Here is a 26,319-nt window from a genome sequence, read left to right on the forward strand (position 1 = left end):
ACATATTTCATGTATATGTAACTGCAACCCAGATAAAGACAGAAGATTTCTTGCAACCCAAAAAGGCCCCTTGTCCTTGCTTTCAGTCTAATACTACACAGCAGCTTAAAAGTAGCTGATTTTTACAAATAAAATACTTTGAAGATTACTCACACTAATTTTATTAGAAATTGCATTTAGTTGTGAATAGGCCCGTAAAAGAAAGATTTACATGGAATACTATGCAGCCATAAAAAAGACAAAATCATGTCCTTTGCGGCAACATGGATGGAGCTGGAGGCCATTATCCTAAGTGAACGAACTCAGAAAATCAAATACCACGTATTCTCACTTACAAGTGGAGCTAAGCAATGGATATGTATGGACTTTAAAAGATGGGCATAAGAGACACTGGGAACTCCAAAAGACTGGAGGCTGGGATGTGGGTGAGGGTTGAAAAATTACCTACTGGGTACAATGTTCACTGTTTGGGTGATGGGTACACTAGAAGCCCAATCTCCATTATTATGCAATATGCCCACGTAACAAACATGGACACGTGCCCCCTGAATCAATAGGCTGGGTGCAGTGACTCACGCCTGTAATCCTAGCACTTTGGGAGGCCAAAGCGGGTGGATCACTTGAGGCCAGGAGTTTGAGACCAGCCTGACCAACATGGTGAAACCGTGTCTCTACTAAAAATACAAAAAAATGAGCTGGGTGTGGTGGAGCACACCTGTAATCCCAGCTACTCGGGAGACTGAGGTATGAGAATGACTTAAACCTGGGAGGTGGAGGTTGCAGGGAGCCAAGATCGCACCATTGCACTCCAGCCTGGGTGACAGAGGGATACTCTGTCTCAAAAATAAAATAAAATAAAATAAAATAAAGTAAAATAGAATAGAATAAAATAAAATAAATAACAAAGGTTTAAACGAAGTAGCTGTTTTCTTTTTCTCTCATGTAAAAAGCAGGTCTAGAGGCAGGCCTTCAGTGGCTGGTGTGAAAGCTCCACAGAACCCAGCTTTCTTCTTTCTATTCAGCTACCCTTAGTACGAAAGAGCTCCCTTTGGTTGACACAATGGAACACCAGACTCCACCCAAGTGTGGTGACCATCCTCCAAGCCTGAAGAAGGGCAAAGGTAAGAAGCACAAGGCAGCAGCCACTGAGTCAACCCCCTATAAATGCTTTCTTGGAATCCCAACCAATGGCTTCTGCTTGCATCTCACTGGTTAAAACAGTGTCATGCAAAACAGTTTTGGGTGGCACACCCAAAATAAAATGGGATTTTATGAATAAGAAAGGGAGGAGGGATGTTGGTTAGTTAATGAGTAGTCTCTGCCACACCAGCGGCCACAAACCACTCGCATGAATGACCTTTCTTGAAAATGCCATGTTGCATGATTTTAGATTGCAATGGATCAAAGCAATCTAAAATCATGCCACAACAGGTAATGAGTTCTGAAATAAACACTCTTAAGATCTTGGCTAAAGATATTCAAATATTTGGAAATAAAAAGTCTGGTGAAGTACTGCTTTAAAATTTGATTGCAAAAAACTTTTCACTATTCTTAAGAGGAAAAAATATAGGGAAATCATAAAAAGTAAAATTTATAGCATTTGCACAAGACTGCACAAAATTTAATAATATTGTATGCATTCATTTATTAGGGCCCACAAATGGAAATCTGACTATTTCCAAATGGTAACTGTTTCTAATCATTAGGATTGTGAGTTCTGATTTAAACTAAGAATAAAATTTTAACTATCTGAATGACACAAAAATCTATAATTCCACAATTTTATATCCACAGTTATGAATTCCCAAAACTTTCGAAAACTGAAAGCTTTTTTTTTTTTTTTTGAGATGGAGTCTCGCTCTGTCGCCCAGGCTGGAGTGCAGTGGCGCTATCTCGGCTCACTGCAACCTCCGCCTCCCGGAGAATGTTCATGCCATTCTCCTGCCTCAGCCTCCCAAGTAGTTGGGACTACAGGCGCCCGCCACCACGTCTGGCTAATTTTTTTTGTATTTTTAGTAGAGACGGGGTTTCACCATGTTAGCCAGGATGGTCCAATCTCCTGACCTCATGATCCGCCCGCCTCGGCCTCCCAAAGTGCTGGGATTACAGGCATGAGCCACCGCACTCGGCCGAAAACTGAAAGCTTTTTTTTGCAGATTGCAGCATCCTCTTTGGTGGCAAAAGCTGACCTGATGCAGGTGCAGTGGCTCACGCCTGTAATCCTAGCACTTTCTGAGGCCGAGGTGGGCACATCAATTAAGCCCAAGAGTTCAAGGCCAGCCCAGGCAACATGCGGAAACCTCATCTTTACAAAAAATGCAAAAATTAACCAGGCGTGTTGGTACACCTGTAGTCCCAACTACTCGGGAGGCTGAGGTGAGAGGATCACCTGAGCCTGGGGAGTCGAGCCTACTGTGAGCTGTGATTGTGCCACCGCACTCCAGCTTGGGTGACAGAGTGAGACTCTGTCGTAAAAAATAATAATAAAAAAGCTGACCCAAACTGATGTGGGGCTTCTTATAGTCTTTACTCCATTTAATGTGATTGTAATATTTAGCACAAAAATATTACAGCCTTTGATTATAGCGTGCTGCATGATGTTATTTTTTTTAACTCAGAAAATTAATCCGAATTCCAAAACAGATCTATCTCCACCTCCAGTTCTGTGAGGTAAAGATTTTACAAACTACACTACCTAATTCGTTCACGATTTGATTTGTTTGGAGATTCCTATTAATATCAAAGCTCATTCAAGAGATTATACATCATTGATTTGACCTAACTGCTTTTGTAATTTTCTTAAGTCTTAGATCTAAGAAACTGAACATGTTATTTCTGCTCATGTGCCTGTAGGATTTTGGTTTGCTAACAACCAGTTACTAAATTGAAAAAGGATAACTTTTTAATTCTGATCATGTTAAATTCTCACTTTAATAATGTTTTGCCTCATTTGTTTTGTTTTGTTTTTTGTTTTTGTTTTTCTTTTTTCTTTTTTTTTTTTTTGAGACCAAGTCTCATTATGTCACCCAGGCTGGAGTGCAGTGGCTCAATCTTGGCTCACTGCAACCCCTGCCTCCTGGGTTCAAGTGTTTCTCCTACCTCAGCCTCCTAAGTAACTGGGATTACAGGTGCCCACCACCCCACCCAGCTAATTTTTGTATTTTTAGTAGAGATGGGGTTTCACTATGTTGACCAGGCTGGCCTCGAAATCCTGACCTCAGGTGATCCGCCCACCTCAGCCTCCCCAAAGTGCTGGGATTACAGGCGTGAGCCACTGCTCCTGGCCTCATTTGTTTAAAAAAAAAAAAAAAAAAAAAAAGGTGAGCACTGTTCAATTGATATAAAACGTAGTATTTTTTAAATCAGAAATATCAAAATCAGCACCATTAAAGAAAACTGAGGCAAACCATTGCCTGAATTCCTCCTTTCATTTTGTTTGTACTACGTATGATCTTAGATATTTGTGTCTTATTCACATTTATTTATAAACCGAGTCATAATCAATGGCTGTAACTATGTGGGTGAAATATGGATTTTTAAAAATATAATACCAAAACCCTGTAATGTAGCTATGTAAATTCAAAATTAGCATTGAGCGTTTTTTTTTTCCCTCTACCTTCTCTGGACCTTATCATTATCAAAACCTCTAAAATCTGGAAGTCCAATATTCACTGTCTTAAACACAGAATTCCTTTCTGTGGCCTACAAACCTCTACAGGATCTCTCTCCAGTCTACATTTCTGACTTCATCTGATACATTTCTTGATGTGGTGAAACCACACTGGCCTCATTTCCCTTCTTAGAATGTGCCAAGATTCATTCTGCCTCAGGGCCTTCACACGTGCTGTAGCCTCTTCCTAGACTGTGACTTCTCCGATATTTTTCAAATGTGTCTCCTTATCATCCTTGAAGCCTAGCTTAAGCCCCACTCCTTTAGAGACAACTTCCTTACCACCTTGTTTATTTATTTCCCTCCCTGTTATTCGCTAACACTGCACTGTTTGTTTTTTTGTTTGTTTGTTTGTTTGTTTTTTGAGACGGAGTCTCACTCTGTCGCCCAGGCTGGAGTGAAGTGGTGTGATCTTGGCTTACTGCAACCTCCACTTCCCGAGTTCAGGTGATTCTCCTGCCTCAGCCTTCCGAGTAGCTGGGATTACAGTCACCTACCACCACGCCCAGCTAATTTTTGTATTTTTAGTAGAGACAAGGTTTCACCATGTTGGCCAGACTGGTCTCAAACTCCTGACCTCAAGTGATCCACCCGCCTCGGCCTCCCAAAGTGCTGGGATTATAGGCGTGAGCCACCACGCCCAGCCCTGTTTGGTTCTTTAATAGCACTTAGAATAATGTGCAATAATATACACTTGACCCTTGAACAACACAGGTTTGAGCTGTACAGGTCCACTTATACACAGATTTTGTTTCAATAAAAGTTACACAGAGTATTCCTGCCTCTCCTGCTTCCCCTTCCACCTCCTCCACCTCTGCCACCCCTGCCACTCCTGAGACAGGAAGACCAAACCCGCCGCTTCTTTCTCCTCCTCAGATACTCAATGTGAGGACAATGAGGAATAAAGACTTTGTGATGATCCACTTCTGCTTATGAATAGTAAATGTATTTTCTCTTCCTTATGCTTTCTTAGTAACATTTTCTTTTCTCTAGTTTATTGTACAAATTCAATATAGAGTACATACAACACACAAAATGTGTATTAACTGACTGTTTATGTTATTGGTAAGGTCAATATTAGGTTATTAGTAGTTCAGTTTTGGGGGAGTTAAAAGTTACACAGAATATTTGACAGCACGGGGGATTGGCACCCTTAACCCCCACATACTTCAAGGATCAACTGTATTTGTTCACCTGCTATTTATCTGTCTCTCCGCTATATTATGAACTCCATGAAGGAGGAAATAAACTATCTACTTGTTCACTAATATATACATTGCACCAAACATTATGCCTGGCACATTCTAAGTTCTCAAGAACTGTTTGAATAAACAGCAAAAGAATTATTTATCTTATGTATTTCTGTGATAATCTCCACCAAAACATTTCATTCTACATATTATCTTTCCTGAAACAAAAACCAAAAATCCCTCAAATTTTGTATATCATGAATATGGTCTCAAAAACTCCAAAGAAAATTATCCCATAGGAAAGCATGTAATCAGAAGTACGTGTATCTTACAAAGTGCACAGAACATCCTAATCTACAGATAATAAAGTATATGAAGGTATATACACATATGGATGTGCATATCTAGGTATTTTCTTTACCATGGCTGTTCATTAAATATATCTGACCCCAAGTCCTCTCAGATTGTCTACTTCACTTGGCAGTAGAACAAAGGCAGGAGACGTGGCCCAGACAGGGGTCTAGCTCAAATGCTATCTAAATTGGCCCAGGCCCCCTGGCAGTAGGTGCCCTGTCTAGTGAAAGTTCAAGGAGTTCTCACTAAAAACATAGTGAGTTCTACCTCCTGGCTTATCATGGACAGGCTCTGTTTATTCCAGCTGTCCTATAATTAGCCCTTTTCTCTCTCAAAGTATCCTGTGTTAGATGATAAATTCATAATCACTCTAGCTATATCTTTCCAAGAATGTTACCTATTAAATGCCAGGCAGGGATACCAGACCAATGTGTGTGTGTGTGTGTGTGTGTGTGTGTGTGTGTGTGTGCATGTGTGTGTGTATGTGTGTGGTGTGTGTAGGGAGGGGAAGAGGTTGTGAAGAATGTAGATAATTCCCCACCCCTTTCTTCCTTTAAACCCTGTTCTCTCCTTGGCTCGTTAGAAAATTTAGTAGGCAAAGAATTTTTACTGAATATGTTAGCACATGTATGCAGTATTTGACACACTACGATCTTTGTCGACTTTTCTGACTTTACATTAGCAAGCATAGTCTTGCGTCTGTTTAACGTTCTTTTTTTAAATGAATGTCAAAGTGAAACGTTTTGTCTTAGATTTTGTCTTTATTTAAAAGCCCAGTTGCAACCACCAAATACCTGACTCAGCTCCCAACTAGAGACCAAGCATCAAATTTCCCAGCCCACTTAATTTGAAAGCCTGCCAAGATAGGTGAAAGACCTTATAAATATGTAAAGCAGGAAGTTCAAATTACAGTCAAGTAAATCTCTAGTGACTGATGTTCTTTTCAAAACAATTTTAAAAAACTAATAATGACCAGCACATTTCTAAGACCCTCTTACCAAAGGTTTCCCCCGAGTTCAGACTCAATGGTGTACTTTCAGTACTGTATTTATTTTGGATTTTTACCACTTCCTGGAGGCCAGGAGGAGGCACAGTGGGAGGATCCTAAAAAACTCAGTACCACAGCCATTTTGTTTGTAAGGCAGAGTGGTAGAATTCTGTCAGCCAGTAAAGGTTTTTGAAACAGTTTTTAAGGGGGGCGGGGGAGGGGGCGGGAATATGCCTATTGTTTTCATTTAACCGCTAAATTCATTATTTTATTTTACTTTTTGCACACATCGTAGTTACTGTGAATAAGAAATTATATTTTTTTTCCCAAGGAATTAAAGATCTCGGAGCTAAAGGAGTCATGAATTTTGTTCCAGGATGACTGGCTTCTCTAGGTACCTTCATGAGATCAAATCGAAAAATATTTTGATGGACATCGTTTTTACATGGCCAGGTTTGCATGCAGAGGATTTATCGAGTGGTTGAAAAGGATCAACAATTTGCTCAAGAAAAACATGATAATGCTGTTTAAAAAAAACAAAAACAAAAAACAAACAAACAAACAAAAAAACCCACATCCAAGAAGCCAGAGTGTTCCTTCAGATGTTATAAGGGGCATTCCCCCGAGCTCACAGGCAGCCGTGGGTGCTATTGTCTTGCAGTGTCACTTCATAGCGAGCTTAGACTTTTGTCATTTGGGTGGCTGTGCTTTTAAAAGCCCAGTGTAAAATGGCACACACACTGCATTTTTTTCCGAGCTGCAGGAGGCGGGGGCAGCGGGGGATAGTGCAGACTGTAGGGACACTGCCCTCCCAGCCAATCAGCGCTCGCCTGCTTGCCATCGCAAAGTTGTTAACCCCAGAGTCTTCTAGCTGTGCTGCCTCCTCTGCTTTTAATCTTCTGTGGATATTTCTCCGATTTCCCCCAAACGCCCACAGATCCTGGAGGAAGCCACCCCATTCGGCCACCGATCATGGAAGAAAGTATTACTTTTTATTTACCAAACATTTTGAAGATGTTGGAAGATCCATATGCTGCCTGGAGGCTGTTGTTTCTAGGGACACAAGTATCCAGCCTATATTGTTACAATTTTTTTTCAAGAGCTGCCGTCTTCTTTGCCTGCACTAATGGTAAGTTTGTAATTTTCACCATTTATGTCAGTCTTTGAAAGAGCCACCGGCTAAAAAGGATTTTCATTGTGTTTCTTCTAACAAAACCAATCTTTGTATTTTTCTTTAGCATTGATCTTGCACGTTCTACCTAATCTTGCCTGGTTAATTTTTACCAAAAGAAAAAAAACAGTTTTTTTTCATTGTTAAAGCTAAATGTTTATAATATAAATTATACTTTAATTACTGTGAACTACAGAGGAACTCAGATATTTCAAGATGGACTTGTTTTGTGCCAGTAATGTTGGCAATGCCAAATATGTGCATATCCTCTTTATAAAAATTATGTCTTACCTAATTTGTCCAGGACTCAATTATCAGCAGGCAAACTATGGATATAGTTTTTTTAAATGGACCTATTGTGGTTCTCTTGATAGATTACTTGGATACAAACTACAGAAAAGCTGCCCTTGGTATAATGAAGGTGGAGGTTGACATAACCGGGTTTATATTAAGTTATGGCTGTTACTAAATAGTGGATCTTTTATTTGCTGATCAGATCTCAACTTGTAGTCTATGATATTATTTCTTTGAAGCTCTTCATTAGATAATCTTTGCAGATCTATCTTGTTTTTCTCCTATAAGGTACATTTGGGAGACATTTTGTAATTTTTGGCATTTTTCTAATTTTTTTTTCTTTTTGCACACGGTGGGAGATCTTTTTTGTTTTGCATTGATCTGTGTTGGTGGCGCTGTAGTGCTCCTCAACAATTTATGTCAGTTTCACTAAAAGAAAAAAGGAAGAAAAAAAAAGAGGTGGGGCAAGATTTGATCTATTCTCTTCTCCTTTTATTTTCTTAAAGAAAGTTCATTTTAGTCAGTGGAAATATTCAGTTTTGTTATTTAAATGTTTTCTGTGAACTGTGAACTATGGTGAGAGAAGACATGTCGTCACAACTAGTCGAGGGAACATCAGGGACAGGCATGCAGTTTGCAGTTGTTTTATCTGATCTGATTTATCATGTCTATATCAGAATTATTCAGTAATAAGCTGTCGATTTATCCTTTTAGTAACATTTTGCGTTTTCCTTATATTACAAAATTATATGTGTTTATGTGTTAGTGTATTTTCAATTTACCCAAACATTTGAGTTTTAGTTCCTTCAACATTGTAAAAGTTGAATTTCATTTTGAACCTAGGGATTTCTTAAATAACTATTCTAAGTTTCTTCTGAGGTTTTTCTAATAAATAGTCATATAATAATTCCCACATTATTGTTTGTTTCATTTTGAAATCATACTTCAACTGAATTACAGATAGTCTTGTTTTAAAAATAACAAATATTTTGGAATAAGATAATTTTTTAAGAATATGTGCACAATTGCTTTTGGCTTTAAAAATTTTGATGTTCACGTATCTAAATGCAGGATTGTATCTTTTCCATCTTTGTTCTTATTGAGTTGTCTGATTAGAGAATGTGGGATTTAGGCCCAAAGCCTCCCAAGAACAAAAATGTGTTACGATCTGACATAGGTTTTACTGGTCTCTGTAAACATTTTAGTTGCTTATGCAGATAGTAAGTGTGCCCTTAGTTCAAAAAGAAAGTGAGATGAATCAGTAATTGAACCCTAAAGCATATTTTTTTGCCACATAAAATAAAAACAACTGAAATAGTATACTAGACCACTTTTCCATAAGATCGAAGAGATTATTTTTTGAAAGAGTGAACATTTCAAGAATTATTATTTAGCGTGTTTATCCACTTTGGAATACGTAAATGCTCATTTCACTTTTTAATCATTTAACAGGTTGAAGTAAAAGGATGTGTGAAAATGGCTAAAAATAGTATTTCTGATTTTTGTGTCTCTATATCTACATATCCCATGCTTGAACTTCAAAAATAATTATGTATTATGCCCATATTTTGTTTATACTATGCTATAAAAATGTGAAAATGTTCACTGTAAAATTTATCTATTCGTAAAATGTAAATGTCCCATCAAGGCTGGTTTTTGACATTATAGATTATTTATACAATGAAATACTGCAGGTGTAAATATATTATCTAACCTTCTGGTTATGCTGGAGAGTTTAGTTCTCTGAAGTTGATCTACCAAATAAAATATACTTTCCAACACATGTATTGCTAAAATAGTCTGCTATTCAGAATGGCGACAATTTTTATTTTATTTAATCACTGAAAACTAAACATGTGTATATAAGGTAGCCCCCTTTTAAAAACAAACTGATGCTCTGAAGTCCATATGGAGCTATGCAATGCTCTTTGTTCTCCTACATCATTGACTATTACATCATTGATTATGAAGTAACTATTACAGTTAAATCTTCACTTTTAAAAATCCTTCATATATATTTATATGACCGATAACATTTTATATATGACTCTTACATCAGTATGTATTCAAGGAGGTTGAAATCTATAAGGCAAAAACAATTCACTATTTTATATTATTCTCCATTTTAAAATCCACCTTGAGCTTCATTTTAGCTCTTGATTCCTTGAACATTAATTTTTTTAATTGATAACATTTGTATAGAAATTTAGTTCATGAGCTTGGTGTGATTGTGATTAGAATTATAACAAATTTTTATTAAAAACCTTTATTTATTAAATTTAGTAGATAGAGAACTAACAGTTGCTAGACCATGGACAATAAAAAATTATTTTTAAAAAATCCCAAAATGTCATTTTAGTCAATAGTTACACACTTATTTCTTTCTTGCACACCATTTTATCAGATAATAGCAAGTGGCAAAATTTACTATATTGTCATATCATTTTTCTCATCCTGCCCGTCCCTCTGATGGAGGGAGGGGCTAATGAGTAGTGAAATAACCAAAAAACAGGTTGCAGAAAGCAGAAAGAAATAATGCCAAAGACATGGAGAATCTGTAAATCAAATTCGAAACAATAAACCTCAGAAAAATGAACTTGAAATTATGGAGCTCAATCAATAATAAATAAACTGAGAATTATATTAAGACAATGTAATGAACCAATACAATTTCCTGATTTATTAACTTGCATTCATTAGTATTGTTAAAGACTGAGGAAGTTTCAGGTTAGCCAAACTCATTAGATAATAGGTAATGGTAGGGTGAGGTAACAAAGGGAAGAAAGATCTAGAGATGTTAAGGTGACCAAACATAAAATGCTAAAAATATTAGCCAGGGTTAATCTAATCTACCTTGGAATGAACTTTTTTAAAAGAAGAAAATATAAATTAAAATTCTATCCTGTGAAATCATGTACAATATAGACCTGAAATTGTCTGTTTCCAATTCTACCCACTTCTCGTGCATATTTACCTCTGTTATTTGCTAGATGTGTTACTACTTTCCATAAGACGATACAGATACACTACTGTCCTCCTCAGCATGGTTTTGCAAAGGAAAACAAGAGGAAAATGATACACAAAACATGTGTCTGTGTTATGACTTTGTTTTTGATCTTTCCAAAATAATTATCAAATGGAGAATCTGAAGGGAAACTAAAGCAGATGTATAATTTTATAAATATTTTTATGAAAAAGATAAAAGCAGATTTTATACTTGATTTGTTCAACATTTGTTTTTATTTTTATTCGGGGGTTTGTTTATTCTAGATCTTCCCCCATCTACTATGTATCATTCTGATAAGATGCCAGGATGCAATATTAAGCAAAAGAGGCAAGGATTCCTGCTGTAATGGAGTCTACACTCCAATGTGGTTCAGAGTTCTAAAGATATTTTATATCTAAGGTCTTAGATGTGTGAGGTTCCCAATGAAGGCCAAATAATATTTTTGGAAAAAAATATTCTTTTAATTTAGATCTGTTTAAATAGGATTTGACAAGTGTTCTTCCATTGAAGGACCATGATTCGGGCATCAAATACTCACATATTGGGGTTGGGAGAGGATGTGGCCCTTAAGCTTTAGATATAACCCAAATAGATGCTGCAGATGGTTGCCTAATACAAATTCCTATTGCAAAATGAGAAATAAGACTTTGATTTACTGGCTAGAGAAAAGAGATGGAGAGAGGATCACTCTGGTGGCAGGAGTTTTGGGCATGTCCCTGTGAGATCCATTTGATGAAAACATTTTTTAAAACATGGCAGGGCCTCATTTTGCACATTTTGCTCATAGTGTCATCAAATAAACATCAAGGTAAATATAAACTGTGAAGATGAAGCAGGGAAATAAAACTAGTATTGAAGTATTAGAACTAAAATTTTTATTTTAGAACCTTCTGTAATAATTTCTAGTGGTATATATAACAGAAATTTTAAAAATAAAAACAGATATTTTAATTTATGAAAAGAATATAATTAGACATTTAGCTAATGGTTAATTAAACATATCAGGTATGGAGCAGGAAAGTAAGACTGATGTTATTTCTATACAGACGAATTGGAGGAGAAGGAACTATTTATTAAGGAATCTCTATGTGGGTTAAGATGATCTCAGGAATAAAGTTACCAGATTATTGTGTCATATAGCCAATTAATCTATAGTAGCTAGATGTGTTATATTATTTAGTTTGCTTTCATACTAACATAGAACCCTACTGATAGTGGCATAAAAATAAGGACACTTACTTTTTCAACTAAATGAGTAATCAGGTGGCAAGTGAGTTCTAGGTTTGGTTCAATAGTGAGTTCTAGATTTGGTTCAACAACGTTTTTAAGTTCCTTTAATCTTTTACATTGCCATAACATCAGCAATGTCTTTCCTCGTAGTCACAAAGTGGCTGCTGCAGACCCAGGCATCATATCCTAATATTAAAATATCCAAAGTGAGGAGAGTTACTCTTATTCATCTTGTTGTAAGGGAAGAAATCCTTTCTCAGAAGCCCCATAGCATAGTGTTTCTTAGAGCTCATTGGCCAGGTTTGTAGGACGTGCTCATACCTAAACCAGTCACTGACAAGGGGACTGAAATTACCAGGATTGGTTTAACTAGGGAAGATGCTTAGAAGGGTGAACACCTGCTGAATATTTAGAGCTCAATAAGGTTAGCACTTAATTGCTTTGCGTAAACTTGAACTGTTTTGTATAAACATTCTTGAGTGATTAAAACATTAGTATCTGTTTTCTCAGTGGCCAGATATGTCACTCATGGGCTAATTTTAAAAATAACAAAAACAACATTTGATTAGAGCTTACTATGTTCCAGCCTCTAGCCTAAATGCTACCTTTATCTCCTTAAATCCTCACACAAAATTAGGAGATAAGGCAATTATTATAACCATTTTGCAGCCAAGGAAACTGAGGCATAGAGAGGTTTATACCCCTGAGGCTTGGCCCATGTTACACAGAAATGAAAAAGCTAGAGTTTGAACTTGGGAAGTCTGAAATCAGAGTCTGTGTACTTCCTCCTTCCTCCTTTTCTTTACTATCACATGAGATATTTGTAAAATTGGTGTTCTCTAACTTTTATTTTATTTTATTTTACTTTTATTTTATTTTATTTTAACCGAGTTGCACTCTTGTCACCCAGGCTGAAGTGCAATGGCACAATCTCAGCTCACTGCAACCTCCGCCTCCCGGGTTCAAGCGATTCTCCTGCCTCAGCCTCCCAAGTAGCTGGGATTATAGGCGCCCGCCACCACATCCAGCTAATTTTTTTTGTATTTTTAGTAGAGATGGGATTTTACCATGTTGGCCAGGCTGGTCTCAAACTCCTGATCTCAGGTGATCCACCCGCCTTGGCTCCCAAAGTGCTGGGATTACAGGCATGGGCCACCACACCTAGCCTGACTTATATTTTAAATGTGCTCTATGATATTGCTGTTGAAGCTTCTGGTTAATTTATTACTTTGTAAATCTAACAGTGTTTTCCTAGAATGAGTAATTGGCCTTCTGATTTATCAGTCATATACAGAATGAAACTTTGTATGTTGAATTTTCATCTGATACATTTGTACCTGTACTTTACCTCCTCTCTTCAGGAACATCTCATGAAATTCTTTCAGACAAATTTTTTACAGGGAAAAGAAGATCAAAGCCTAGAGATTCAGCGAGGCCTTATTGAAGTGGGTAAATTCATGATTCATAACATTAGGTCCAGATGGAATATTGGCATCTATTTCGCAATATATAAGGCCAATTGTATGTACTGAAATGTTTCAGTCTTTATAACTTTTATATGGAAGCTTTCACCTGTGGGACATTTTGCAGGGTTTTGTTGCACTCTAGATCAGTGGATCTCAAACTTTGGTGTGCCCTAGAATCACCTGGAGGGCTTATTGAAACACAGATTGCCAGGCCCCCACCACAAGAGTTACAGGTTCAACTGGCCTGTGGTGGGACATGAGAATTTTCATTTCTTAGTTCCCAGATGATGAGATGCTGTTGGTCCAGGCAACAACATTTGAGAACACTGCTCTAGAGTATCAGATGCTGTCTGCCATGATAAGTATTTTGGCTTTGAAATATGGATTGCAAACTTTGAAAGGATGTCATTTAATTTTTGGCAAAAGGAATTAATATATACATATTTCGGTATTAAATAGGATGTTCAGGGTGGGCTGATTGAAAAGGTGAGAGTTGAGCAAAGACTTGAAGAAGGAATCTTTTTGTTTTATGTTTTGAGATGGAGTCTCCCTCTGCCACCCAGGCTGAAGTGCGGTGGCGCGATCTTGGCTCACTGCAAACTCCGCCTCCTGGTTTCAAGCAATTCTCCTGCCTCAGCCTCCCCAAGTAGCTGGGACTACTGCGCCACCCCACCCAGCTAATTTTTTTTTTTTTTTTTTTTTGTATTTTTAGTAGAGACAAGGTTTCACCATGTTGGCTAGGCTGGCCCTGAACTCTTGACCTCAGGTGATCCACCCACCTCAGCCTCCCAAAGTGCTGGGATTACAGGTGTGAGCCACCACGCCCGGCCATGGAGGATTCTCCTTATGCTTTAGCATTAATATCACATTTAAAATTTATTTGCCAACGAGTCATTAATGTGTGTATTTTTACCTTTTTAAAATAGCACTCATACTTTACAAGTGATTTTTTTAAAGCAAGTAAAAGTAGAGTTTAGTTTTGCTCAATACCAAGGCCCATCTGTGAAAGACCTGAATCTGTGTCATTTTGCTGTTTTTCTCAAGATTTTATTCCACCAACCACCAATGCCCCATATTCACTAGTAGGACATAGTATCCGTGAGACTGAGAAAGGGAGGCTGCCATGCCAATGACCTATATTTAGCTCTGAAACTCGGGCCACTGCTCCAATCCACTGGAAACTCTCCATCCTCCAAGATAGAGGTCACAATCCCCAGTTGAAAAACACTGCAACATGCCAAAGAATGAAGAGGACCATTTCCAAGAGTTTAATTGCTTTGCGGTTCCATTATTAAGTTATGAGACTTCAGAAATTTTTAGTTCTGAAGGTGTTTGTTCATTTATCAAGAAACAAATTGCCAACCTAAATGAGGGAGGAAAAAATCAGCAAATTCCATGTCCTTTCTATCCTCAGAAGCCATTATAAGCTTCAAGCCATCCTTCCATACCATTGGAGGTCTTCTCAAGAAGCTGGTATGAAGTATCCTGAAGAGGCATAAGTAGTGAGTTTGGGCTAGTGTGGTCTAGTATTAAAAAGAGTCATTCAGCAACTATTTAATAGTAGACTCAGATCATTTAAAATTGCCTAAAACTCCAGAACTGTGCTGTCCAATACAGTACTCACTAGTAACATGTGGCTATGTATATTTAAATTTGAATTAATTTAAATTTTAAAGTTCATTTTCCCAGTCACACTATCCACATTTCAAGTGGTCCATAGCTACACTCAGCTAGTGGCTACCATATTGGACAGCACAGATTTATGGCACATTTCCCTGACTGCCCAAAGCTCTATTGAACAGCCCTGGTCTAGAATGATTCTGGGTCCTTCAGATCATGAGAGGCTCACACTCTTGCGCCAGTGGTTCTCAACTCTGCCTGTATGGAGAATCTCCCAGAAACTTAAAAACAAAATGTCTATGCCCTACCCTAAAAAGTTCTGGTTTAGTTGGACTGGACGGGATCTGGAAATAAGTATTTCCCAAAAGTTGTCCGTGGGATCCTAGCAGTTAGGGTTGAGAATTGCTAAGTTATAGAGACAGGCTTATGGCTATTGAAGCAAGCCACTAAACCAAAAACTTGGGGGAGGTTTTTGTAGACTAGCCAGGCTACTTCTCATCTCCATCTTTCAAAACCTACTATCCATCTCCTAGGAGGTGAGGGAGGCCAAGACCTACGTAAAGATTAACGACAGTGAAACCAGTTTTGTGGAGTGAAGCAATAAATTGACTGCCTAATGAACACAAACTTTTGCTGGAAGAAAACCAGCCCTGTAACTCCTCTTCAGTTATGAGTTATTTGATGCCCTTCAGAGTGGGTCTTATATATTGAAAGGGTATTCAGAAGTTAATTCCAGTTCTTAAAATATACATAAAAAGTTTTTAGCTTATATATTCAAAGTAGCAGTTCTCCATTATGTTTTAAAATTTAGTATACAAATCTTATCATATTCATAAATCTTGCAGATTTTAGAAGTCATGATCCTTTAAATAATATCTGGTCTTATCTGTAGCATGACTTAATTAAACACCTCCCAACTTTTTACACTGAATTTATGAATTTAGTACATATAATTGCCTTCTTTAGTACTTTGTAAACATTTTCAAGAAGCTAAAATCTTACAGATCTAATAATTTAACTTCTAAACATGGTAACTCTTAAGTTCGCTCTAATGTTTCAATAATACACATAAACTTAGTAGGAATTCTGCTTAAAAGTCTAATAGGCTGACCTCTTACTCCATTAGGTCAAGTGTTCTTAAATAGTACAATTACTTACACTAAAAAAAAATTGCAGTACTTTCGACAGCACATTCTAAGTCTTTCTGGAGTTAAAATATGCTTACCTGTTAAAAGAACCGTTATGACCTACCCAAACAATTTGGGGTGTTGCCTTCCCAAGTAAATTTTTTGGTCTGCCTTCTTAGCTTGTTTATATTTTTTGATGAACAGTGGTTTTGGTTAGAACACAACTAGATCCTTGTTTGAGAAACTGATGGGGTGTACTGAGCCTTATTTATATTTACTGTATTTTTTTATTTAAAAAAAGGTATTCTGAAGGCCTACTTGTCTTAGATATTGAGTCATATCATTACCTATTTTCAAGTCATCTTAGGATCTATGGCTACATCAATTGAAAAATACCTGGATTTTGCACTTCCTAACCTTTTAGAATATGTAGCTGTCTTTTATATCTAAATCTAAATACCTTTGAATTTGGCAGAATGTCATATTCTTTCATGTTGTCTAGTAGGACAATCAACTCTTCCAGATATTTCTGATCCTTGACTGACTGAATTTCTCTCATGGCTTTGTCTGGCTATGTGGTCACCATTTCCAATGTTATTCTATTGACAAGATTTTTTAGCTTCCAGAGTAGCTGACCAGAAGCCTCTCCATCCACATTTCTATTGCAGACATTAGGAGAACACTTGAAGTACACGGCTTTGTCTGATCTGTTTGGAGTTCCTAACTTTGCCCTTTACTACCAATTGTCCAGGCCCTCAGTTTCTTCTTGTATCAAACAACGTAATATTACTTAATCTCACGTGGCTGCTGAGAGAACACCATGCGTTAGTGCATCTAAAGTGCCTTGAATAGCGCCAGACTTGCCATAAGTACTCAAGATGTGCTCTAAGTTCTGTATTTCTTAGACAAAACTGATTTCAGAGATCAAAATAGGCCTTACACAGTGCGATGCGAATTTAAAAGATCACCCCATTCAGGTGTATGGATTTTGCAGTATTAAAGATGCTCCCTGGAATAGATCATTATCTTCTCCAAGTACTCTATTAAGTCAATGAGTCAGAGTGTAAGGTTTATTATCTGCTTTTCTTTCATTAAATACATCTTTACTGAATTTCTACTACATTAAAAAAAAAAAAAAACACTGCCCTGAGCCATAAAGGAGAAGGTAGTTTTAACTGGAATCTTGGATGGGTAGACTTTCAGCAGATAAAGATCCAGGTAGAGAAAGCAGTGTGGGCACAGGCAAAGATGGAAGAACACATGTGGCTTTGAGAAACACAGCTAGAAGTCAGTGCGGATAGAGAGTAGGCTATGATGTGCAGAGGTTAGACACTGGGAAAGATAGGTCCATGAGAGTAGCTTGGACTAACACAGGGAGGGTTTGGAATCTCAAGCTGGGGAACCTAGAAATCAGGCATTGCCCACAGAACACCAGTTCAAATGCTTGCGTCAATTGCCAGAAAATGATGAAGGGATAAATAAAGAGGGAACTACTTCTTTCTTTTATTTGTTGGTTAACCCATTGGCATTGTGGAGGGAAACTCCAACAGTCTGGGTCTCTTGCCAGGTAAGTTTTGATGGCGGAATAAAGAGAAATAGAAAAGATTGGAAGTTTGGGACAATTTTCAGTAAGTGTGGACACTGGACAGCAGGGGGCAGCATAAGGGCACCAAAAAGTTGAAAGATGCAGAAGACATTCGCTTATGTAACATTTCCTGACAATTATGAGTTTACATTTATAAGGCTACTTATATTACTAACTTAGCATTCTTCTCCCAAAAATGAACAGAAATTGACAGAGAAAAGAGGAAAAATAACAACTGCACTGTGTTAGGCTGGCTAACAGCAGAATGGCACTGCTGTTTATTTGAGAGGATAGAAACAGGCAGTTGTCTGCTTATTATTTCCTTTCAAATAAATACAAACTCAGAATTCAATACAAATGTGTACATTTCAATCGGAAAACACAACTTTATATGACTTTATGATTTTGCATTTTTTAAAATATGTTTGTTCAGCTATACTATATTCACAAATTTCCCTAGTGAAAAAGTGGGGAAACTTGAAAAAATATATAATTTAAGAATGAATTGAAAGTTTTACATGTTATTTTATATGCCAAATATATGGAATTTTAAATTTTGAGTTTTTATGATTATGAAATTTTCTAGACTTTTAAATAAAAATTTTTTCTTTATGTCTAAAATTCAAAACTATCTACATTACATTTAATCAGACTTTTCTAGTGAAATTCCTCTCTTACTTACCTTTTTAAAAGTTTCTTCAGCTATTGTTTTAAAAAAGTTTGGGGCCGGGCACGGTGGCTCATGCCAGTCTTTACATTAATAAGAATAGCAAAAGGCTGGGTGTGGTGGCTCATGCCAGTAATCCCAGCACTTTGGGAGGCCAAGGTGGGCAGATCACTTGAGGTCAGGAGTTCGAGACCAGCCTAGCCAACATGGCAAAACCTCTACTAAAAATACAAAAATTATCCAGGTGTGGTGGCTGGCGCCTGTAATCCCAGCTATTCAGGAGGTTGAGGCAGGAGAATCCCTTGAACCCAGCAGCCAGTGGTTGCAGTGAGCCAAGATCACGCCACTGCACTCAAGCCTGGACAATAGAGCAAGACTCTTTCTCAAAAATTTAAAATAAATAAATATATACATACATACATAAATAGTTTGGATGGTTAGTGATATTAAGAGTGGAAAACTGGAAACTTACACATAGATTTTTTTTTTAGCTCTGGAATTTGCCATGGCAAAGGCTACATTATACTCACCTGCAATCTCTCTATCCAACTTGTGAGGAAGATGGTAGCACACTGCTTCATACCCTCACACTTAAGGAGAAACCTCTCTGTCTGTGTTCCTTCATGATTCTTTCAATGCCTGTCACACGTGTTGAAGGTTGTGATCACTGTGTGGGTTGCACTCTGTGTGCTGCTTTTGTTCTGTCATTTTGCTTTTTTATATATACTTCTTTGCATGTATTGATATAATACCTCATATTTATCACTTTAAATGGCCAAAAAAATTGATGGCAGACTATTCTTATGATTATTGAATACTGATTTCCAATTTTAATAAGGAAAATCTGAAACAATGAATAAATTTGGGGCTTAAGCTGGTTAGCATGAAACTTTATTCTTCAATATCATAATTGAAAATAAATTACTCTGTAAAGTAACTTCATGAAAAATTACCTATATTTTTTATTTTAATCATTTGTAAATCTGGCCATATAAAGATATCAAATTATTTAAAATGTTACCTTTCAAACCAGAGTTTACAAGCAGGGTGTGCCTGCTTGTGTTTATAGGAAGTAAGTTCACTAACGGCAAGAGCAACATTTTCTTTTATATTTCCCCTGGCTTATAGTACAATGCTTTTGCACAGAGGTGGGGCCCAATAAACAAAACAAGGTTAGGAAAACTTATTAAAGCATCATATGAAACATAAACATGTTTTGTAATGTAGATTTAAAAGTACTCATTGTTGTTGTTGTTTTTAGCCTGAGTTTCGCTTTTGTTGCCCAGGCTGGAGTGCTGTGGCATGGTCTCGGCTCACTGCAACTTCCTCTTCCCGGGTTCAAGCAGTTCTCCTGCCTCAGCCTCCCAAGTAGCTGGGATTACAGGCACGTGCCACCATGCCATGTTAATTGTGTATTTTTAGTAGAGACAGGGTTTCACCATGTTGGCCAGGCTGGTCTCGAACTCCTGACCTCAGGTGATCCACCCATCTCGGTCCCCCAAAGTGCTGGGATTACAGGTGTGAGCCATTGCACCCATTCACTTTTTTTTTTTTTTTTTTTTTTTTTTGTGAGACGGAGTCTGTCTCTGTTGCCCAGGTTGGAGTGCAGTGGCGTGATCTCAGCTCAGCGCAACCTCTGCCTCCTGGGTTCAAGCGATTCTCCTGCCTCGGCCCCCCAAATAGCAGAGATTACAGGTGCACCACTATGCCCAGCCAATTTTTTTTTTTTTTTTTTTTAATTTTAGTAGAGACAGGGTTTCACCATGTTGGCCAGGCTGGTCTGGAACTCCTGACCTCAAATGATTCACCTGCCTCAGCCTCCCAAATTGCTAGGATTACATGCATGAACCATGTCCCCGGCCTAAATGTACTCTTCACACTTCCATCATATGTTTCAAATTGTGAAATTGGTTAGAGTGCGACTGTTATTGTTCTTGTTGTTGTTGTTGGTATTTTTCTCCGTGCCTAAATAAGACTGTGCTAATTATTTTCCTACATAGAAATTCTCCTCACTTTCTAGTGAAACTATCAGACTAATTACAGATCTTTTATTACTAGATGGTTATTTTGATCTGCTTTAGCCTTTATGCTAAAGTTTGCATCTTTTCATATTAATTCTGAATCCTTGTTATCTAGTTTTAGTGACATATTTATAAACAACACTGATTCCTCAAATCACATTTGACCACACTTAAGGCAGAGCTACTTCTACTAACCATCCTATAAGAACATTTTGTTTAAGCGTCAAGTGTCACCAATTACTAACTAATAGACCATAACCTCTCTGACTCAGGGATTGAAATTACATTCCCTAGGGCATGTCTTCCAGAACTTTTTATCTTATACTTCTCTTAGTGCTTTCTTTACTATGTAAACCAGGGGTATCCAATCTTTTGGCTTCCGTGGGCCATACTGGAAGAAGCAGAATTGTCTTGGGCCAAAAAATATACAAACGATAGCTGATGTGCTAAAAAACAAAAAAAAAAAAATGTGAAAAAAATTCTCATAATATTTTAAGAAAGTTTATGAATTTATGCTGGGCTGCATTCAAAGCTGTCCTGGGCTGTGTGTGTCCCACAGGCCACAGGTTGGATGAGCTTGATAAATATATAGTTAGAAAACACCAAAGGCATAGTTTCTTTAGAAATCACACGTCTTAAAGTAAATTATCTTTTCTTAGCTTTTTACATTTAAAAAATTTTATGTATTCTCTATTTTCTATAAACTACAAAAAAAAAATAAATAAAATTTGAGAGTTGAAAGAGTTGGGAAGGGTCGAGTCTCACTCCTTGAGGAGATGGAAGCCCAGGGAGATTAACATCAAGACCATTCAACTAGGTGGTGGCAGAGCCAGGGTCGAAACTTACATTCTTTAAAATAAAAGCTTGCAAATAACTTTGTAATACAGTTAAGGTAAACTAGCATGGATTAATTTTTAATTCATTGACGACTCTAATTATAAAAATGTCACATGGCTTAAAAAATTTTTTGCTTTTTAAAAATACCCTGAGTAACCAACATGATGGGGCCGGGCACAATAGCTCATGCCTGTAAGCCCAGCACTTTGGGAGGCTGAGGCAGGGGGATCACCTGAGGACAAGAGTTCGAGACCGGCCTGGCCAACATGGTAAAACCCCATCTCTACCAAAAATACAAAAGTTAGCCAGGTTTGGTGGTGGGCACCTGTAATCCTAGCTACTTGGGAGGCTAAGGCAGGATAATCACTTGAACCCGGGACACAGAGGTTGCAGTGAGCCGAGATCACGCCATTGCACTCTAGCCTGGGTGACAAGAGTGAAACCCTATCTAAAAAAAAAAAAAAAAAAGGCCAACATGATGGACACAATACTATTATAAAATTAGACTTTTTCTCGGTCCTTAAAATTGTTTCGTTTTTTATTCCCACTGAGAATTAAGAAATGAGAATATTTTAAGAAAGACCATTATACAGAGGATAGTTCAAAATTCATGCTCAAGAGCTATTGCTTTTCAAGTAGATTGTGCAAGTTTAGCTATTTGGAAAAGCACAGTTATTGGAACAACTCAAGAAAACAAAGGCAAAAAGAGTTCTGTTAAGACAGAAGAAAGGAAACTATATATTGGAAATACACACAATAGTGTCCCCTAAAGCCTGGTGTAAAGAAGCATATATATACATGTGTGTACACACTAGTATTTGTGTGAATTGAAAGAGAAAGGATAGGGTTTGAGAATTTATTTAAGAAGGAACACTTTTTTAAAAATTCAGAATAGCATTTCTTTCTTTTAAAGGTCTAGGCTTTTAGTATTTTTGTTCAAGGGAAAGAATGACTGACAGCTAGTGTAAACCCAGCTTAGCATTTATGTTAAAATGGAGGTAATTAGAACCTGGCTCAGGATACTCAGGGGCAACTGACTTTCCACCCTACACTGAAAATTATTCCTCTTTCTTCAAGAAAAAATGGGCTGGGCATGGTAGCTCAAGCTTGTGGTCCCAGTACTTTGGGAGGCCGAGGCAGGCAGATCCCTTGAGCACAGGAGTTCCAGACCAGCCTGGGCAACATGGTGAAAATACAAAATTTTCTCTGCAAAAAAATACAAAAATTAGCCAGGTGTGGTGGCACATGCCTATAGTCCCAGGTGATCAGTAGGCTGAGGTGGGATGATTGCCTGAGCCTGGGAGGTCAAGGTTGCAGTGAGCCAAGATTGTGCCACTGCACTCTAGCCCAGGTGACAGAGTGAAACCCTGTCTCTCAGGTAATAAACAGGAACGGCCCTTTTCCTGTTGCAGATACTTTTACTAATATAGATTTCCTTTATGGATGTAAATTTCTTTTATGAAAGTATAGCAGAAATACAGGTTCAGTAGCTGGCTACTTGCAGAGTTTGCTTAACAAGGAGGTGTGGTATAAAGAAGGTGACTTTTTGTTCCAAAGCTAGCTTAGGAGAAGAAGTACAGGCTTCCTGCCTTAAGGGTACTGCTTCACTTCTGGAGCAGAAAGCAGGCACTTTTTAAAGGGGGCCTAACATGAATGGCACACGGGAGGAAGCAAGCAGGTGGGGTATCCATGTGCTAGTTTGGTGCCTTATCTACCAGGCAGTTGAGTTGGCATCTTCATGGGCCAAAAACTTTCCAGGTGGGAGAGAGTTTTGTAGCAGGCATACTGTATTAGTTTGTTCTTGCATTGCCATAAATACCTGAGACTGCATAATTTATAAAGAAAAGAGATTTAATTGGCTCATGCTTCGGCACGCTTTATGGGAGGCATGATGCTGGCATCTGCTCGGCTTCTGGGGAGGCCTTAGGAAACATAGTCTTAGTGGAAGGTAAAGGGGGAATGAGAACTCTTATTGCCAGAGCAGGAGCAAGAGAGAGGCAGCGAGCGGGGAGGTGCTACTATGCTTTTAAACAACCAGATCTCATGAAAACTCACTCACTATCATGAGAACAACACCAAGAGGATGGTGCTAAATCATTCATGAGAAATCCACCCCCTGATCCAAGCAGCTCCCACCGGACCCCACTTCCAACATTAGGGATTACAGTTCAACATGAGATTTTGGCAGGGACACATATCTAAACTACATCACATGCTTTTGTTACCAGAAAGGGGTCCCCTGTCCAGGCCCCAAGAGAGGGCTCTTGGATCTCATGCAAGAAAAAATTCAGGGCAAGGCCATAAAGTGAAAGTGAGTTTAGAAAGTAAAGGAATAAAAGAATGGCTACTCCACACACAGAGCAGCCCCGAGGGCTGCTGATTGCCCACTTTTATGGTTATTTCTTAAGTATCTGCTAAACAAGGGGTGGATCATTAATACCTCCTTTTTTTAGACCATATAGGGTAACTTCCTGACGTTGCCATGGCATTTGTAAACTGCCCTGATGCTGGTAGGAGTGTAGCAGAGGTCACTCTCATCACTATCTTGGTTTTGATGGGTTTTAGCCAACTTCTTTACTGCAGCCTGTTTTATTGGTAAGGTCTTTATGACCTGTATCTTGTGCTGACCTCCTATCTCATCCTGTAACTTAGAATGCCTTAACTGTCTGGGAATGCAGTCCAGTAGGTCTCAGCCTCATTTTACCCAGCCCCTATTCAAGATGGAGTTGCTCTGGTTCAAACACCTCTGACATTTGGGGCTGTAAATTGACTATTATCTCTCAAAGCAGTCTCCCGATGGGTGAGAGTTCCGCTCTGAAGCTTGGAAGCATATAGATGAACTTGCCCTGTAGTGGGTGTCTGGTGATGGGTGGGGGAGGGGTAAAAGATTATAATTGCATTTCTAAATGACTAAGTAGGAAGTAGGGAACAGGGAAAATGCAGAAAAGAGAAAAGAAGAGAAAACAGTAAACTATAATCGTAACTTATTCTATTTTTCTTAGAAAAATGGGGGTACTCTATAACAAAGGATGGCTTTTCAGTGCTACTACTACACCTGCAACTTCTCAGAATAGCCAGCTCAAATATGCCAAAGAAATAAATTTTGGGGGTGGCATATTCTGGTCTCCCACTGTCATATTTTGGGGTGGTATGTCCTGATCCCCAACACAATGCCTGCACATAGGCATTAATTATCTCTGCGTTACAGAGGAGGAAGCTAACGCTCATAGAAGTTGTAAATTTCATTCATGTTTACGGAGCTAGAAAAAAGCAGAGCTGAGATTCAAACCCACATCATGTTTGACTCCAGAGCCAGACCTTTTAACCACTACACAACACTACATCTCTTAGCAATTTGTTTTCCTAAAGCTGTGGACCTAAAGGAAGAAGCTGAGGCACAAATACAATTTTAAGAGTTTACTTAAGCCAAAGTGAGGATGGCTGCCCAGAGCACACTTTTAAGTTGCCTTGGAGAGTGCTCCCTTGGCCTTTGTTACAAGCATGTTTTTAAAGGCAAAAGGGAACAAGGAATGGGCTGTTTGACAGGAATTCTCAATTGGGTTACAGAGACCACATTGATTACTGATTGGCTATACTTTTTTTTTTTTTTTTTTTGAGATGGAGTCTCACTCTGTCGCCCAGGCTGGAATGCAGTGGCGCGATCTTGGCTCACTGCAACCTCCACCTCCTGAGTTCAAGCAATTCTCCTGCCTCAACCTCCCAAGTAGCTGGGACTACAGGCGCAGGCCACTGCGCCTGGCTAAGTTTTGTATTTTTAGTAGAGACAGGGTTTCACCATGTTAGCCAAGCTGGTCTCGAACTTCTGGCCTCAGGTGATCCACCCACCTTGGCCTCCCAAAGTGCAGGGATTACAGGCTTGAACCACCGCGCCCAGCCTGACTGTACGTTGTTGAACTACAGAGTATAAGTTATGGTGTCCAGTATGTGGCATTACTAGCTTAATTTATGGCTACTTGGTGTCAGTCTAGAGCTCCCATCAAGTGGCTTCAAGAGATAGTTATTTAGCCAAAGGAGGAAGTGAGACATGACTGCTGTTGCATTTCAGTGCCTCTCTGGGCCTGCTGATAATATAAAGGGGCTTCCATTCCTCAGATAGAAAGTTTCTTTTCTTCCCCAAAGCTCCCCCGTATCATACACTAGCAACCTTTATTGCTGCTTTTAAAAAGGGGAAATCAGTGAGCAGAGAAAACTCAGGAAAAAAAATTTTTTTTTTTATGTTTCTGAGGTGGTGATAAGGAAGAGGCTTCATGATGAAAATTATAGCAGTAAAAATTATAATATAGGTAAATTTCTAATCACAAAATAATGCAAACATATCATAGATTTCCTAAACTTTGCATTGTACTAGACATTCTTTAGAGTACAGTGAAGAAACACGGCAAGCTAAATTAAAAGAGGTGGAGAAAAGACAATTTAAAAAATAAATAAAATGGGTGAATTTTGGTTTTGTCCTAAGATTTCCTTTTTAAGGAAACATTCACAGGGCCCAACTCTAGCAATCAAATCTGTGATTAATTACATGATTTGAACAGGTCCTAGATTTTCCATTCTAATGTGTTCTTTTGGGGAATGTATCCCCTTCCCAACCACAATGGTGAAATTGAAATAAAATTATATGGTATTCTTCTTTAAACTTGTATGGTACTTCGGAATTTTCAAAGATTTTTCACCACATTGTCTCATTTGTTGTTCATAATGCCCTAATGGGAAGAGAACAAGTATTCTGTAGACCATGCATGTGAGATACTTATAGCCCAGAGATCAAATCCTTTCTATAGAGTCCTACTGCTGGTAAATGGTAAATACTAGATTCGGATCCAGATCAGCAAATACGGAAACCCGTGTTCCTTCTGGTACATCCTGCTGTGTCTCACTACACTATGTGGCTGCCTTGAATGCAAACTGTTACTTATCACTGGACTGTTCCACACACAGCACTCACCCTGAGGCAAACAGTAGCAACCTGTGCAAAGAGGCCTTGACCCCCTGGGGAGCTAGCTTTACCAGATTTGGAGATTGGGCAGCCACTGTGCAACTATCAGATGAACTCACTTGGCAATGAGAGGAAAAG

General features: G+C 38.3%; 1 protein-coding gene across 2 annotated transcripts in view; it reads left to right on the forward strand.

Annotated features, from left to right (window-relative positions):
* Nucleotides 1–7,023: 7,023 nt before the first annotated feature.
* The window catches only part of EPC1 (enhancer of polycomb homolog 1), a 112,134-nt gene continuing 92,838 nt past the window's right edge, over nt 7,024–26,319 (forward strand). For both annotated transcript variants that reach the window (XM_030797733.1, XM_030797734.1), the window contains exon 1: nt 7,024–7,331. In XM_030797733.1, the coding sequence (XP_030653593.1) occupies nt 7,329–7,331 (3 nt within the window). In that variant the 5' untranslated portion in view covers nt 7,024–7,328. The remainder of the gene's footprint in view (nt 7,332–26,319) is intronic.

Source organism: Nomascus leucogenys, chromosome 18 (assembly GCF_006542625.1).
Source record: "Nomascus leucogenys isolate Asia chromosome 18, Asia_NLE_v1, whole genome shotgun sequence".
NCBI classification, from domain to species: Eukaryota; Metazoa; Chordata; class Mammalia; order Primates; family Hylobatidae; genus Nomascus; species Nomascus leucogenys.